This window comes from Panthera pardus, unplaced genomic scaffold, assembly GCF_024362965.1.
Source record: "Panthera pardus isolate Hobbes unplaced genomic scaffold, ASM2436296v1 HiC_scaffold_1, whole genome shotgun sequence".
NCBI classification, from domain to species: Eukaryota; Metazoa; Chordata; class Mammalia; order Carnivora; family Felidae; genus Panthera; species Panthera pardus.
In genome coordinates, this window is record NW_026526654.1 from 70765432 (window position 1) to 70782939 (window position 17508).

General features: G+C 44.8%; 1 protein-coding gene and 1 long non-coding RNA gene across 2 annotated transcripts; one reads left to right on the forward strand and one right to left on the reverse strand.

The window, feature by feature from the left end:
- The first annotated feature begins 1583 nt into the window (after window positions 1-1583).
- Window positions 1584-5378, forward strand: LOC109265983 (uncharacterized). The gene is made up of 2 exons (XR_002079456.2): window positions 1584-4566; window positions 4825-5378. It is a non-coding gene; the product is annotated as an uncharacterized LOC109265983 (long non-coding RNA).
- A 3316-nt stretch (window positions 5379-8694) lies between these two features.
- Window positions 8695-16966, reverse strand: LOC109265812 (guanylate cyclase soluble subunit beta-2-like). Its single transcript, XM_053903380.1, has 6 exons — window positions 16944-16966; window positions 16567-16780; window positions 15438-15549; window positions 14094-14197; window positions 11780-11996; window positions 8695-9354 (listed from the first exon to the last, which is right to left on the reverse strand). The coding sequence occupies exons 1-6, from the start codon at window positions 16964-16966 to the stop codon at window positions 8969-8971; spliced, it is 1056 nt and encodes a 351-aa protein (XP_053759355.1). The 3' UTR covers window positions 8695-8968.
- Between the last annotated feature and the right edge of the window lie 542 nt (window positions 16967-17508).

The window sequence follows — 17508 nt, forward strand, 5'->3', positions numbered from 1 at the left end:
GGACCGTCGAATACTCTCGCTTTTATTTTTAAATTAAGGTATAATATACCTAAAACGGAAAGACAGATCTTCAGCATTTAGCTCCGTGAGTTTTGACAGGAGCATATACCCTATAATCCACCATCCAGAATAAAATACAGACTACTTTCATTACTTCGCGACGTCCCCTTGTTGCCCTTTCCATAAGTTCCCTCCCTCTCTGCAGGGGTAACGGCTTCCTCATTTCTTTTACAAAGAATTATTTGCCTGTTCTAGGACTATGCACAAATGGAATCGTAGAGTATATTGTTCTGTGCCTGCCTTCATTTATCCAGTTGAATGTTTCTGAGATTCATCCATGTTGTTGTATGTTTCAGTCATTCATTCTTCTATTACTGCAACCGTTCTATCGTAAAAACATACTGCAGTTTCTTTATCCAGGCTTCTAACTTCACGAACATTTGGGTTATTTCCAGTTTGGGGCCATTAGGAACACTCTTATACAGATCTGTTTGTAGACACACATTTTCATTTTTCTTAGATAAGTGCCTACAAGCAGAATTCCTGGATCACAAGGTAGATGCGTATTTAATGTTACAAAAAAACAAAAAACAGACCGTTTGCTAGCAATTTTCCGGAGTGTTTGCACCATTTTACATTCTCATCAGCAATGTGACACTCCAGTTGCTCCACAGTCTCACCATCATTTGGTCTTCTGGTGGGTGTGAAATGCTACCTCGTTGTGGTCTTAATTTGCATGTTGCTGACGGCTAACGATGTTAAGCACATTTTCATGCAGCTTGTGTCCGTTCTTGTATCTTTTTTCTTGAAAAGTCTGTTCAAGAGTTTGCTCATATAAAAACCGGGATTATCTTTCATCGTTAATATAGAGGAGTTCTCTACTATATGCTTGGATATGGGATACACATATATTTCAAGTATTTTTCCCATTCTGTACACCCACAGACTGAGTGGCTTCAACAACAGGAATTTATTTTCTCCCAGTTCTAGAGGCTGGAACTGTGAGATCGAAGTGTTGGCAGGCTTCGTTTCCTCTGCAGCATCTCCCCTGGGTTTGTGGATGGCCTCACATAGTCTCTTCTTTGTGCCTGTGCATCCCTGGTGTTTCTTCCTATGTCCAGATTTCCTCTTCTTGGCAAGGACACCAGTCGAATGGGATTAGGGCCCACCCTAACAGCTTCATTTTAACTTGACCACCTCTGTAAAGGCCCTATATCCACATATAGTCATATTCTGAGGCCCGGGGGGTAAAGCATCAATATATGAATTTGGGGGGGAACAAAATTTGGCCCACAATAATGAGGTTTATCAGGGTTTTTTTACTTTCATGATTAATATTTTTTGTGTCCAATCTAAGAAATTAGTGCTTACCCCAAATTCATGGAGCTATTCGCCTATATTTCCTTCAAAAAGCTTTATGGTTCTAGCATTTATGTTTACATCTGTGATATATATCAAATTAATTTTTATATATGAAGGATTGAGGTACATTTTTCTTTCCGTATGTATTTTCAATTAAAATGAACCATTTCTTTTTTTAAATTTTTCAAAATACTTTTACTTATTTTTGAGAGAGAGAGAGATTGCAAGTGGGGGAGGGGCAGAGAGAGAGAGAGGGAGACACAGAATCTGAAGCAAGTTCCAGGCTCTGAGCTGTCAGCACAGAGCCTGAAACAGGGCTCAAACTCATAAACTGCAAGATCATGACCTGAGCTGAAGTTGGATACTTAACCGACTGAGCTACCCAGCTGCCCCAGAAATGAACCATTTCTTAAAAAGAAATTCCTTTCCCTGCTGACCTGATTTTGTGCCTTGGTTAAAAATTAATTGACTTTAAATATGTAGTTTCTTTCTGGGCTCTCTGTACTGCTCCAATGATCCATGTTTATCCTTCTAATTTCACCCTGTCTTTGTTAGTGTAGCTTTACAATAAATCTTACAATTAGGTAGTGCAAGTCCTCCAGTTTTCTTATTTTCCAACATTTAAAACTAAATTTAGGTAGTTTGTTTTTATTTCATTTTCCAAATTTTTGTCCTTAGTATATACATATTCAACTAATTTTTGTGCACTGTCCTTATATCCTGTGACCTTGGTATTTTGATCTAGCTGAGGTTTTATAAGTCCACCATGGTCTTTGTAAAAAGATCATTTTACATCTTCCCTTCCAATCTTTATGTCTTATATTTCTTTTTCTTGCTGAATTGCACTGAGTAGGGCTTTTGGTATTTAAGAATGGAAGTGTTTATCTTTGTATTTATCCTGTTTGGGTTTGCTAAGCTCTTGGATATGTAAGTTGATATCCTTCATCAATGTTGGAAAATTCTCAGTCATTATTTCTTCACATATTTCTTCTGACCCAGTCTCACTGTATCCTTCTAGGACCCTAGTTCCACTTGTGGTAGTCCATTTGATATTGTCCTACAGATCTAGGATGTGCTGTTTCATTTTTTTCACCCTGCTTCCTTCTCTGTGTTTCAGTGTATTGTTCATTTTCACAATCCTTGATCCTTTCCTTTAGTGTGTCTAGAATCCGTTAAAGCCCTAAAATGAATTCTCTATTCCCGATTTCTGATATCATGGTTTTCATTTCCATTGGATAGATAGATTAATAGATAGTTATAGATAGATAGCATGTATTTCCCATCTGTTCAAACCAGTTCCCCTTTTCCAGTAGATCTCCTAAAATATTTATTGTAGTTATTGAAAAGATTCTGTCCCATAATTCCAACATCCAGGCCGTTTTCAGACCTGCTTCTGTTGACTATTTCCTCTCTTGGCTATACACTAAACCACATTTTTCTTGATTTTCTAGCATCTCATATTTTTAATTATTTAGTTGTATGTTCTATATTGTATGTGAAAGTACAGTAGAGACTGAAGTAGATAATATTCAGTGTTCAGTAAAGTTCAAATCTCTTTTTTGTCAGGCGGCTAGAGTGGAGACCGAGTGAATTTTATCTGTATTTGAATTGAGTCTGGGCTTCTTTTGCCAAGACACTGCTAGATTCCATGCAATATATGATTTCATATATTAAGAAGGCTAGATCAGGATTTTATCGCCATCAGGGCTCGGGATGTGAGCACCAGCAAAGATCTGAGAACCCCCTTATACTTTACAGTAAGTGTCCGGCTTTCTTAATTGTGGAAGATCTCTTTCTGATTTACAGCCTAATTGTGAGGTGAGGTGTTTGGGGGTCTCTTTGCCCTTTAGTCCCATGCTGGCTCTCTGCACATTGGGAGATTTCTCTTTACCATTCTTCTCTGCCCTTAGACTTCAAAGTGTCATTGTAGTGCTCTTGGTAAAGGCCAAGAATACCTCACAGGGATTTCTGTCTTTTCTCTGACTCTAACCCTACCTTTTCATGGGCCATTGACTTGCATTTGAAGAATGTGCCTCACATGCCTCAGGGACTGGGGGTTTCTCTCAGTTCTCCTCCTAACCCCATCCTTTGACTGAATAACCACATGTACTTGGTGAAGGCCTGTGGGAGAGTTGGTAGATGGGTACAGATTCTGTGGCTAGAACTGACAAAAGACAGGATCTTTGGGATTCTAACCTATCATTCTGGCCTCCACGTGGCCATTAAAGTTCACTAAAATTCAGACTGGTTTCTTCTCACCCTCGCCTGCAGCTTTACTAGACATGAACATAACTATGGGTGTCCTCTTTGAAAGGGCTGGTTGCTTTCTGGAATCAGTTTATTTCAATTTCTTTGCTCACTAAGTTTTTTTAACGACTAGTATGGGAAGAGCAGCCTACTGCAGCTTTCTACATCCTAACCAGACCTAGTTATCTTTTCAGGCTAGATTTTCTTCTCCCTGAAATAAGAAGATGCATTCCTCTAGGAAAATGAGCCTGTCAAACACCGAGAATACTGTCTCATGCAGAGTAGGACCTCAGTACATGTGCGTTGAAGGAAATGTGAATAAAATAGTAGAAGATCTCAAAGAGTACTAATTTAAAAATTGTTGAAATGGCAGCACAGTTCTTTTAAGAGAGAGAGATGTTTCAAGTCCTTTTCCCTACTTCCTCAAATAAACCCACACGGTAGGTTGTTTCTGGAGGATATTTAATGATGCTCCTATGTCCCTATTCTTATCTTAAACTTGATAACATCTTTTCCTGCTTTCTTCTGGGTAAAATCCACCAGGATAGTTTCCAGGAATTCATTGTTTAATTTCATTCGTACTGGTATGACATTACTGTCATCTCTATAGCTATGCCTTTTACACACACTCATGCGCACACACACACACACACACACACACACTTTACACAACGGTATCTATTCAATTCTTTTTTTCTTTAATGGCTTATATTAGAGCCCTTTAACTGAAACACATATCTCTTATCTGACCTTCTTATCTCATTCCCTCCCATCTTGATTTTTTATTTATGATCCTGGGGCTTTTATTCAACGGATGTATCTGCGTGTTTCCAATGGACCAAATATTGTGGATATGTAGTTCCTGCAACTACGTAAAGCCGGCTTTTACTCAGAAGCACGCAGTGCATACCAGAACCAGAACCTGCAGCATTTCTCAGTGTCTGACTTGTGGTGAGGGTGAGCTGAACACATCTTCAGAATCTCCTACATAAGGGTCATAATTTAGAAAAATCCGATTCTGTCTTATACTTGTCTTTATTGAGTCTCGGTTGGCTGTGTAGTTTATTTTGAAGACCTGACTGCCAGGATCAGGGAAGGGGTTACATTTTAAAATGCAGAAGCCCTGCTCTAAGGCATCTCAGGGCGTCAAGGATCTGCTGAGCAGACAGAAGACGACACCTGCTTTTCATCTCCAAAATTGTCCATCTTTTATAGTGTGAACAAATGTCCATGCCTGGAAGAGCAGGTTCCTGTGAGAAAGGTAGGCAGACGTCTCACTCAGGGCCACGTGGTGGGAGGAAAGCTGTTCTAAATCTCTCATGGCATCGTGGTGTCCGAGCTGCTGGCTGGAAGCAGTTTCCCGCCTCAGCCTGACTTGACCTGGGAGAGGACATGCTGAGTATACAGTTTCCCCAGGGGCGGGTGGGGATGAACCACTTGTTAGGTTGAATGCTCAAATAAAAAAGCAGGCGTTACTAACGAGCCAGATACCAAGACGGATCGAGCCCTGCAAAGCAAGTGGAGAGGCTTGCTCAGCACTGTCCCAAGCTATCAAGAAAGACGCTCGTGGTAGATCACATGAAAATCCCACGCTCCAAAGCCTCCCCTGAAATTTAAGAAAAGTTGGGACGATGATATCTTTGCTAATATTTCTATTACTTAAAACATATTCAAGAGAAGACAAGAGTTGGGAGACGTTACCCATCGTAATTACTGTAACATGCCCAGCAGCCACGTGAGCAGACTAATAAACAGAATTCTACTTTGTAGTGTGTGGGATGGTCGATATCAAACAGAGTACTCAGTTTCTCTCTACCTGGATGGGCTCTCCAGTGACAGGATTCATCACTTCTTTTGCAGAAATTCTCATCCCCAGAGCAAAGTTAGCCACTCTTTGAGCATGACTTCCAGTGGGCACTGGTACGCCCCCTACCACCATGTAGGCATCTCCTATAGTTTCCACCTGGAAGAGGGAAGAGAGGGTATTCAGATGGTTTCCTTCATGCATCCAATATATCACTAAATATTTTTGTCATTTTCCACATATTGACAGAAGGACCATATCGAAGCTGGTGGTTACTGGCCAGGAGTATACGGAGCATAAGGGAGGGCTGAGAGGAAAACTGACTCAGGAAACCACCAATGAGCTAGCCCAAAGGGCTTTCTGCTTCTGGTGGAAGCTCCATAGAAGACATGGCTCCTGAGTTAGCGTATGATGCTATGTATCAGCCGTACGTTATTCAGATTAGACACTCTGCCGAATGGAAGGGGTAGAATTACTCTCTGGGAAAACAGTGTGCCCCTCAAAGGCCTTTTGGCGCTGGATATTATAAAAAGATTTCTGAAAAACTAAAATTGCTAAGATATCTCCAATTCCCTGTTAGCTGTATCTCCTCACCCCACTCCCATCCACACCAGACCACAGAGCAGCGAAGAGAGAGGCAAAGGAAGACGGATAACCGAGCTCCCGCCCTGCCTGAGCGGGACGCACACGCAGTAGGTGAACACTTACTTTGTAGACCTCGTGGACACTGGTTAATCTGTCAAACTTGGAATACATGGAATTCAGCATGGTCACTATCTGGATAGGTTGGCAGGCAGCACAGATGTTAGTAAATGTCACCACGTCACTGAAGAGAATGGTGCAGGTTTTAAATTCTCCTGCAAAACGTAAACTGAGCGTCAGTGAGAGCCAGGGATGTGGGATGATGATTCTCTGGATTCTAGACTCAAGTGCTCTCTGGGAACCAAATCTGGCTGAGCCTTGGGGAAAAGGAGCCGGGTCCATTCGGCCAACAGACACTCCCTGAGTGCCTGCTATGAGCTGGTCGTTGTTCGGGGAGACGCGTGCAACGTGGAACAGACAGCACCTCTGCCTCTAAGGTGCCCCCAGTCCAGTGAAGAAGACGTAGGAGTAAAGAAGCACCCGGTAAGGTGTGATGAGAGCCATGGCAGGACAGGAATAGGCTGGGTGGGCCGTGGCTTACAGAGAAGCTTCTGGCAGGTGGCCTGCCGCGGAGCCCGAACTACAGGAGATCCAGGCCGGGGCTGACAGAGACTGGTCGTCACAAAGTGGCGACTTCCACTATCCGTGTCTGGCGAGAGGGCTACGTGTGCTCAGCGCGTCCTCCTAACTCCTTGGGCTGCTTCCAGTCTTGCTAATTTTCATATGGCAGCCAGATGACCTGTTGAAGTCAGGCCCTCCAATCCTGTGCCTCAAATCCGTGATTTCAACACACTGAGACTAAACTGGAAAATCCTTCGGGTGCCTGGGTGGCTCAGCCAGTTGAGTGCCCGACTCTTGGTTTTGGCTCGGGTCATGATTCCAGGGTTGTGGGATCAAGCCCCACATCAAGCCCTGTGTCAGGCTCCTTGTTACTTAAGATACTCTCTTGCCCTCTCTCTCTCTCTCTCTTTGCCTCTCCCCTGCTCGTGTGCTCTTTCCTGCTCTCCCCACCGCCCCCCCTCAAAAAAAAAAAAAAAAAAGAAAGAAAAGAAAGAAAATCCTTACCATGGCCAGTAAGGGGTCCCCTCTGTCCCCACCATCTCTCTGATCTCACGTCTCCATGCTCCCTGGCTTACTCCACTCCAGCCACACTGGCCTCCTTGGGGTTTCATAAGTGCCTCCTGCTTAGGCCCCTGGCACCTGCTGTTTCCTCTGCCTCTTTTCTCCGACTTCTCTTTTCTCCAATATCCAAAGGGCTCTGTCTCACATCTCACACGTAACCACCTCAGTGAGAACTTCCTTTATCACTCTATCTAAAATAACAGTCCCTAGACTCTATCCTTTTGGCCTGATTTCTGCCCCCAACCCCACAAGCCTTACATGGCATATTTTATATGGGGTTTTTTATTTGTTTGTTGCCTATCTTCCCCACTGGACTGTAAGCTCCACGAGATGAGAGACTGTTTCGTACTCTGCTGTATCCCCAGCACCTAGAGCAGGGCCTGGCACATAGTAGATCCTCAATAAATACTTGTTGGATGACCAAATGGGTGACTGCTTGAACACAGCTGGGCATTCTCTGTATTATTTATACCTCTGGTAATAATCTCTCCTTCACGTAGTTTCCTCTGCCCTCTGGCTTCTGGCCTGCCATTCTCTCCTCATATTCTCCCTACCTTTCTGATCTCCTTGTTTTACACATTCCACTGGCTTTTCTTCCTCCTTAAATAATAGGTGTTCCTTAAGCTTCAAAACCTAACCCTCGTCCCTTCTCACCTCATGCCCCCTGAATGACCTTATTTATAATTCATAGAGTCGGTGTTTAACCACCACCCACACTGCAATAATTCCCAGATCGATAGCTTACCCAAGAACTTTCTTCGAGCTCTCCCCACAATTCCTAGCTACCTACTGGTCGTGTCAAATGGAATATCCTACAGGCTGCGGTATTTATCTTGAGACTGCCTCACCTTTGCTCCTGCAATCCCGTTCTCCCAAAATGCCTTTCCCTGCTTTTCCTCTGAAATAAAGTCTCAAGGTCTAACTCAAGTGCCCTACACTTGATATATACAAACCCTCACAGCCCCTGCCTCCTGTCTCTTCCTTTCTGACGCCTTTTTATCGTTAATTTCCCTGGCATCTGTGTTTCCACACCTTTGTCATGGAAAAAGTATGAATGTTGGAGTTAGACGGACTTCTGATTAGTCTTCAGCTCTTTTACTCATAAACTGGGGTGAATGTAGATTTACTCAGCTGTTTTGGATAATAGCACCCCGCTCATAGAAGTGTTCAGAGAATTCAATGAAATGGCACGTCTAAAACCATCTAACACAGATCCTGGCACAATAATTGCTCTTTAATGCACGTTAGTTACCTTTCCTTTGGCTACCGCCACCCCTGTGAAATTACTCTGTCTATGTCTGTCAAACCCGCAAGACTGTGACCTCCTTTGGGTCCCCGAGACCTGGCAGCACCCTGGCATTGAGTTAGTTTACCACACATGTCTGGGGGTGAACACGCACCCGTGACAAGTGGGAAGCGAGGTCAGAGTAAACATGGCATCGTTTCCTCCAGAAATGGCTTGCTCCCCCAGAATGGTCTTTAGAGGCCCATGATTTAGGTAACGTGTGGGTGTGTTATGTCCAGCTAAAGAACTCTATTCGTGGCCACTGACGAAAAGGCCAGTGTCAAGCCGTAGCTTTCGGGTCTTAGAGAACGTGCCATAGGTGGGTGAAGTTGACAGGCACTCTTACTTAATCCATGTTTCACTCTGGTATTACTTTCATTATTCTTGACGTTGGGAGAAGAAAACTGAGGACGTGCATCTCAAGCAACCTGCCCAAGATCATGCTGCTAACAAGTGATGGACCCAGAATCCAAACCCAGAGCTGTCTGGTTTCGGAGGCTGTGCCCCTAACCCCTGAGGCACACCGCTACTCTTGCCCAGGGGCACCCATGAAGGGGAGGGAATGCTTTACCCGCGGCGACCTTTTTGCCCTCCTTCAGCTGGTTGGCCACATGTTCCGGCAGCATGGCATAAAGCAAGGTCTCGGTTTTCTTCTTTTCTATGGCCAAGTGCTGGGAGAGGACCCGCAGCTCCTCCTTCTTCCTCTCCAGCTGGTTGGACAGCTCAATCTCTGCCAGCCGCTGCTGGTTCAGGAGGATGAGGTCCCTGGTGGTGTCGTGGGGGGCGATGTCAGACAGGTGCATCCGGTGCGCCTCCAGCTCTCGCAGGCTGCGGAGCTTCGGGGAGCACAGGTATATCACGCACCGCGCGGACTCCATCCAGATCATCTGGCCTTGCCGTCACGAGAGAAAGGTGACAGTGCAGCAGGTCACCCGCCGGTGCTACAGCTCGCCAGATCGTCACCCACACAATATGCCCTCGTATCCACCGCACGGTTTCACCCCTTCCCTTCTAGCCAAATTTCTTGACAGCCGTCTGTCTATACATCCTGTCTCCACTTACCCATCTTCCCTGGCTCGCAACGCCTCTCTTTACTTGGAAGTGGCCCCAACCCCAGCTTCCAATCTACCTACTCCAATACGAGTCTATCTGTCTCTCCCTTACTGAGGCTTTCTGCTGTTGGATGGCATTGGGCAGAACCCCCTCCCTGAAACCTCACTTTCACGGACTTCCCCGACACTTCTTGCAATTTTTCCTTTAGGTTTTTTCGCTCATTCCTTCAATGCTGGTGTTCCCCGGGGTTCTGTCTTGGTGTTCTCTCTTAGTATTCCACAACTGCCTCCGACACCATGCTGACAATGAATCTGAATTCCCGGAGAAACCTTGCTGCCTGGACTCAATGCATATTTCCTTAAAAACAGATCTGTTTATTATTTTATTATAAAAGTGGTACACATGCATTGCAGAAAATGAAAACGGCTGGAGACAATATTAAAAGTCACCCATGGGGCGCCTGGGTGGCTCAGTCGGTTAAGTGCCTGACTTCTGCTCAGGTCATGATCTTGCGGTTTGTGGGTCTGAGCCCCGCGTCGGGGTCTGTGCTGACAGCTCGGAGCCTGGAGCCTGTTTCGGATTCTGTGTCTCCCTCTCTCTCTGCCCCTCCCCCACTCATACTCTTTCTCTCTTAAAAATAAAGATTAGGGGCGCCTGGGTGGCTCAGTCGGTTGAACGGCCGACTTCGGCTCAGGTCATGATCTCACGGTCCGTGAGTTCGAGCCCCGTGTCGGGCTCTGTGCTGACAGCTCAGAGCCTGGAGCCTGTTTCAGATTCTGTGTCTCCCTCTCTCTGACCCTCCCCTGTTCATGCTCTGTCTCTCCCTGTCTCAAAAATAAATAAAAACGTTAAAAAAATAAATAAATAAATAATAAAGATTAATATTAATAAAAAAATTTTAATTTTTTTTTAACGTTTATTTATTTTTGAGACAGAGAGAGACAGAGCATGAATGTGGGAGGATCAGAGAGAGGGAGACACAGAATCTGAAACAGGCTCCAGGCTCCGAGCTGTCAGCACAGAGCCTGACGCGGGGCTTGAACTCACGGACGTGAGATCATGACCTGGCCCGAAGTCGGACGCTCAACCGACTGAGCCACCCAGGCGCCCCTAAAAAAAATTTTTTAAGTCACCCATAATCACACCGCTCAGATAACTACTAAAAAATGGGGTCCTCTGCCATCTTTTTCTGTAATCTGAATTTTTCACTTCAATTTTATAATAGATATATCCTTCCATGGCATAAATGGAGATATGCATCATACTTTTCGCTGGCCACATTGATTATACTGTATTTTACTTAAGCAATTAGCTAGCACTGATTATGTTACACCCCTTTTATCACCCTATAAACGACATCGCAATGACCAAGCTTAAGGTAAGTCGTTGTGGATAATCGTGACAATTCTGTTAAGGATATAATCTTAGAAATGGAATTACTGAGGCGAAGAATATGCTCACTTTTAATGTTTTCGATGCATATTGCTAAAACGCCCTCTAAAATGATGGTGACAATTTATACTCCCATCAACAGTGATTTTTTTAATTGCCTATTAATATTTATGCATGGATGTCTGCAACTGAACTCGTCTTCAAGCTCCTTTGCAAATGTTCTGTTTAATTGCTTCATCGCACATGCACTTGGTCTCTACTGTGAGCCAGGCACACTATTCTAGACTTGGAGGATACAGCAGTGACCCAAATGGGCAAAGTCGCTGCCCCAGGAAGTTCACATGGGGTCTTTTCTGTTAATCACACCTTCACCACCCAGTTACCCGAGCAAGAAAGCTAATTCTTATCCTAAATATCCTCTCTCTTTTTCAACACCGACATCCAGTCTCCAACTCCTGCCTTAATTATCTCCTGAATCTGTTCCTCAGTTACCACCCCGGCGCCACGGCTTGCTGCGCTCAACACTTTGAAGCTTCTCGCTAGGGATGCCTGGTGGCTCAGGCAGTTAAGCGTCTGACTCAGGTCATGATCTTCTGGTCTGTGAGTTCAAGCCCTGCATCCGGCTTTCTCTCTTCTGTCAGCACAGAGCCCGCTTCAGATCCTCTGTCTCCCTCTCTGCCCATCCCCTGCTTGCATGTGCTTTCTCTCTCTCAATGATAAAAATAAACAGTTAAAGCTTCTCACTAGTTCTCCCGGGGCAGCCTCCAGCTTTTTAGCCAGCTTTTCTGAAGAAATCAGAAAGCTCTGCCTGGTCCCTTTCTGAGAAATCTCCCACACTGCAGAGAGCAACGGGAAAGGGCTGAGTTACTTACCTCGCAGTTTGAGTGCGGGCTGACTTTTCCATGCCTCAGGCATCCTTTCTCTTCGGACCTTCAGGACAAATTGACTGTTGATAAATTTGCAGATGCTGAAAATGTCGAAGGTAACTTGGGGATGAATGATGGAGAAATACTCATCCAATCGAGTCTTCTGGTTTTGGAGTCCTGGGACATACTTCTGAATATTCACTCCAGCTTGCTTGACCCTCAGCTACCCACAGAGGACAGGTGTAAGACCGGGGAACAGAAACCAACCCTCACCGTAAACTCTCCCTTGCAAATATCACTCCGCATGCTTTGCAACTCACTAAAAGGGGTCAGTAATGGTCAGACACCATGGAAGTAATAAATACTATTTTAAAAATCAAATCTGCAGCTCATCTCTGAAAGAGAAAAGGATAGCATGGGGTGTTCAACAGCAAACCTTTGACTGACAAGAAACAGAGGTTAAATGTTTCAGTTGGAGTAACAGTTCTTCCCCAGCTTTGTGGGAATTCTTAGAATTCATTAACAAAGAAACTAGCCAATTCTGTGACTTAGATCTGACACCCAGGCCCAGGTGAAGGCGTCCATCATGGAGGTGGGGAGACATCTTTCACTGCTGTTTCCAGGGAACACACGGAAGAAAGAAGCAAAGAGTACATAAAATATCCAATGCCTGCACAGGCTGTCCAGGAATACATAACTTCACTAACCACGGGCACTCTGTTAGGCTACAGAAATCAACTTAACATTATGGAATAACTATCATTAAACTTACTGTTATTCTATGCCCAAAACTTAAAAAGGAAAAGGAGATTTAAAAGTATGGGGTGATGGGGTGGGGGTGCAGGGGCGGTGCGCCTAGGTGGCTCAGTCGATTAAGCATCTGACTTCAGCTCAGGTCATGATCTCATGGTTTGTGTGAGTTTGAGCCCCGCATCAGGCTCTGCGCTGACATCGCAGAGCCTGGAGCCTGTTTCGGATTCTGGGTCTCCCTCTCTCTCTCTCTCTCTCTCTCTGCCCCTCCCTTGCTTGCTCTGTGTGTGTATGTGTGTGTGTGTGTGTGTGTGTGTGTGTGTGTCTCAAAAATAAATTAAAAAAAAATTTTTTTAATAAAAAAAAAAAGTACATCAGGGACACCTGGGTGGCTCGGTCAGTTAAACATCTGACTCTTGATTTCGGCTCAGGTCATGATCTCAAGGTTCATGAGACTAAGCCCCAAGCCTTTAAACATCTGACTCTTGATTTCAGCTCAGGTCATAATCTCAAGGTTCATGAGACTAAGCCCCAAGCCTGTCTCCGTGTTGACTGTGCAGAGCCTGGTTGGAATCTCTCTCTCCCTCTCTCTCTAAAATAAAAAAAAAAAAAAAAAAAAAAAAAAAAAAAAAGAGAAAGTACATCGGAATTTAAAACATTGATAATAGCAATAATAGTGTCCTCACGGCATTGGGGAAAAGCCAAAGTACATTACTTTACAATTCCCTAGTTGTTGAGGTCACAACCTGAGCCAAAATCAAGAGTCAAACTTTTAACGGACTGAGCCACCCTGGTGCCCCTCCCTAATTGTTTCTTATAGGAGTGTTTGATTTCCTCAGATCAATTCTTTGCAAGCAAAGATGACCCTCAAATGAGTAAATTTCATAGATTCTGTATCCAGCAGTCAACTGGTAGGTGATGATCCAAACATATCTCTGCATTCAAACAACTAGCAGAGAAAATCGCAATTACCTGAAGCCATTTTAATTGATTTTTTGACCAAATTTATTTTACCTAACTGCCTTTGAAAGGAGCTCATAGTCACTTCAGTTGACATATATTTCATCCAAGGAAACTGATAACAACCAAACGTTTGTCATTAATGGTCATCGTCACAACTCCCACGGAACAGTGGCATGAGTTGGCACAGCCTTCTCCCCTGCCTTCAAGATGCAGAGGGAGAACCCTACTGGGACTGAGACAACCGCAGTGGCCACGAGGACGGTGAGGGATCACATCTAGAATCTCACCCTGCCATTACCGACTGCATTCTTTTGTCTCTTGGCGTCGTGAACTTTGGTGTCACTTCCTTTTTCTCTAATGGCAAACCTGCACTCATCAGTGCAGACCCCTTGCTGCTGCCCCCCCGCCCACCATACCCACGGAGAAGTTCCAACATTCTAGTTTCTGGAGGAGGCCACAATGAAAAGGAAGCCAATGGTCATGCCAGGCTAAATCCTAGTCTCCCAACCCCTGGGGACTCCTCAGGGACTTGACATGAAAGACTATACGACATACTCCCTTCCCAGCTTAGCCCCAATCCAAGCTACAGCGGGAAAGGGCCTCTTACTGATTCATCAAATACAATGTGGAAAGGAAAAGCATTGCAGAATGTCTTCTGTTCAATCCAGAGACGCTCGGGATAAACGGGCACAAAGGTGTTCACGAGATGCCCTGGATGTAGAAAAAGAGAGTCCTGTTCAGAGGCCGTTCACGCCACCAAGCTGACACAGAGCAGAGCTTGGGGTAGTGTCTTAAATGTTTCATGGCCACAGAGCAGTCCCCGCTCTCTATCAGAGGCCCCCTTGGCGTCTCCAGATGGCCACAGCGATTCTTCCAAATTAAAACAAACAGAAAACTTGCTACTGGGTTAAGAAGCACCCCCCCCCGCCCCCCCAGCCCCTGCCAAGTTTCTGCCCGCCGCTGAAGAGTCTCTGGGCCAATTGAGTACGTCTTGCCAGGAAAACAGAGCCGGCATTGAAACGGTGACAGCCAGACAATGAGCTGGCGGAGCAGAGCGTGTGTGCCCGGCCCAGCGTCAGGGACATTTGCCATGGAGCTTTTTAGACTGACAGTTTTGGGTGGCACATGAAAATTTAACCAACAGCCCTATTTGGCAGGGGGTAGAGATTCGAAATGGAGCCTTTTTGATATGAAAATCTCCCAGACAAAGGATGTCAATTGCGTGTTTGACTCGCTTGCCATGGCTTGAGGGACTCAAAATGCAGCCTTTTGAGCCCTGCAGACCTCCTCCCAGATGCATGTCACCGTGACCCACAGGGCATGATGGGGAGGGCTCTAGCTCCCCGGCTCCCCACAGGGCGGGGCTCTCATTCTGGCTCAGCCATTAGGTGCTGATCATGAGACGGGCTCAGTGTCAACAAGGGCGCCTTGAAAGCCTGATGCCTTCATTTTTCACATGGAAGATGGGGGACCTTGTTCAAGGTCATTCAGCTCCTGAGGGACAGAGCCAGAGATCTGCTTTCTTGGCTCCTAATCCAGTGTCCTTTGCACTACTGGATACTGTGGTTATTAACCACAGGCTTCCTGGCCTGAAATGCATCCCAGTCCAGAAGGCCTGAGAAGCTGTAGAAAATTCACTGTTCTTGAGAATATGTCAGTAGTCATTCCTCCTTCCTTTCAACACAGTGACCAATTGGGACAGACTCCCCTCCTCTCTCCGGTGACTTTCCCTGACTACTGGGAAGACTGTGTGTCTGTGCCACCCAGCGCAAATAAAAGGGGCAAAGGAAGACAAGTTAGAGTCTGATGTTTGAATGCGTAAGACCATGCCCGCCAAATCCAAGCTCTGCAGAAATCAGTGACGTCATCATCATAGACGACTTTGCCCAGTTGTGTGCACCAAACAATGATTCTGCTCTGAGAGCCAAGGTCAGGAGAACGGCCGACTCACCTTTTCCGAACATGACTATACTTCTCACAACTTCCCAGTGGGATTTCTTCACAGGGCAAACAGAGACACTCAAATATTTCTCCTTCATCCTAAGGAAAGCTGCCTCCAGGGCCTACAGGTGGCAGGGAGAGAAGCACACGTGTCTGATCATGTGACTGGTCGTGTAACTGGAGACACACAAGCCCCTTCTGCTGTAATTGGGACCAGAGGAACAGCAAGGCCTTGCAAGGTCATTGTTAGCAAGACATTGTTATCCCCAAGATTTTTATCTAATTAATCCTCATGTTGTTTCTCTGCCAAAGGCAGCAAGAACTTTTTTTTGCAAATCTCAAGACAGGGCTGGCAGAAAAATGACACCTGACCATCTTGTCTTCTTGTGGTTGTAGATTCTGTAGCAAACAGGCTCTGAGGTGGGCTTTGAATGCTCTAAGATATCAACACCGTGGGCTCCAGGAACCACAACATTATCTGGATATTTGTATAAGCTGTGCGGACACAGAGAGCTGTGTACCTAATAATGTAGTACCTAAATAGATAACGTTCACTCCACAAGTTGCAACTGAGGCAGCCAATCCCAGGATGGCACATTGACTCCAGACTCCTAACTGGCCCCAGCTACGGAAGTGGGCACTAAGGACTTCAAAAGGTCAATTTATTTTGGAAGGATTGCAAAATAAGCCACCAAATCCAAATTTCCGGCCTTTATATTGGTGTTTTCAGAGGTGAAAATGTTCCAGGCTAAGTTTCATCCCAGAATACTTCCCAATATTTATCCAAGTTTTCTTAACCCAGACATTCTCAACGAGGAATGATTTTTGTCCCCCACCCCTGCCTTGGGGATACATGGTGATGCCTGGAGACATTTTTGATTGCCACAACTGAGGAGCGGGGAGCGGGGGTGCTATTTGCATCTAGTGGGTAGACTAGCAATGCTGCTAAACACACACAGGACAGGCCGTCATAACAAAGAATGATCTGGTCCCAAATGCCAATAGTGGAGATCGAGAATATCTGCCTTAAATCCACTATGAGAAGGTCCATTTGGTTCTGTTCTTTGCACAGATTGTTCCAAGACCGGTAGATCCACTAGGAGGATCTGTGCTTTCTGAAGACATAGCAAACCCAATACCTCTTGGTCCCTCTGGATATCCTGATTGCCTTTTAACCTGTTTGGCTTTGCCCTTCCCATCTGGCTGTGAGACTTCTGTACAACCAGAAACACAACATGCTCTTTCTTTCCTGTCCTCTCCTCTTCCTTATTCATGCTGAGGATATCCATGGTCACATCAATGTCAAAGAAGTCTTTGGCCACAGCCTCAATGATACCTGCAGCAGAAGGACACCTACTGATGAGGGATGGCAAGAGGCAGATATGTCAGCCAAAGTCATAAAATAATCAAGTTATACAACTTCAGATGAACATTCCACGGTTCACTAAGTCCAGGCCTTGCATCAAGACAGGCAGCATACGGTAGATTAATAAAATTCAAAAATAAAATAACTTACAGGTAGAGGTTTAAGTTGTACATGTCTGGATACCAAATATATCCCTGCCACTCTAATTTCTAGCTCAGCATCTATTCATTTGTTTATTTCAGGAAGGCATTTCACTCACTAAACAAACACACTCTAGAAATAATGTAAACAACGTTTAGTTGTAAAAGCATTAAGGATCATGTTTTAAAAAGAGGTTCTCCAGAAATCTATCCCTGGGTTATAATGTAAACATGGGAAAAGCACGCATGAAGATGTTCACCACAGCACTGGTTACAATAGCAAAAGAGTAGCACCAACTACAAATTCAACGGTGGGGCCTGGTCAGTTACCCTATGAAATACCGTTCGGCCTTTGAAAATGACTTTTAAAGACCATGTAAAAACGTGGAAGGATGCTTTCTCCATAATGCTGAATAGACAAGAAAGGTTGATACAAAATAATATATGCAGAATTATCATAACTATGTAAATACCTAGTTTAAAATGTTAAAATAAAAATGGAAATTATTCCTCCTTTTGGCACTTTGGGAACTTATTTTAAAGGCTCAAAGACTTTGGAAGTAACGGTCAAGACA

What these genes read in the sequence shown, in the direction of transcription:
- LOC109265812 (XM_053903380.1), bottom strand. Translation starts at nt 16,966, where the DNA reads ATGTACAACTTAAACCTCTACCT. An exon ending in ATATCCAGAGGGACCAAGAG is followed by an intron (nt 15,550 to 16,566) that starts GTATTGGGTTTG and finishes TGCCACCTGTAG; the next exon opens with GCCCTGGAGGCAGCTTTCCT. An exon ending in ACATTGTATTTGATGAATCA is followed by an intron (nt 11,997 to 14,093) that starts GTAAGAGGCCCT and finishes CTCTGTGGGTAG; the next exon opens with CTGAGGGTCAAGCAAGCTGG.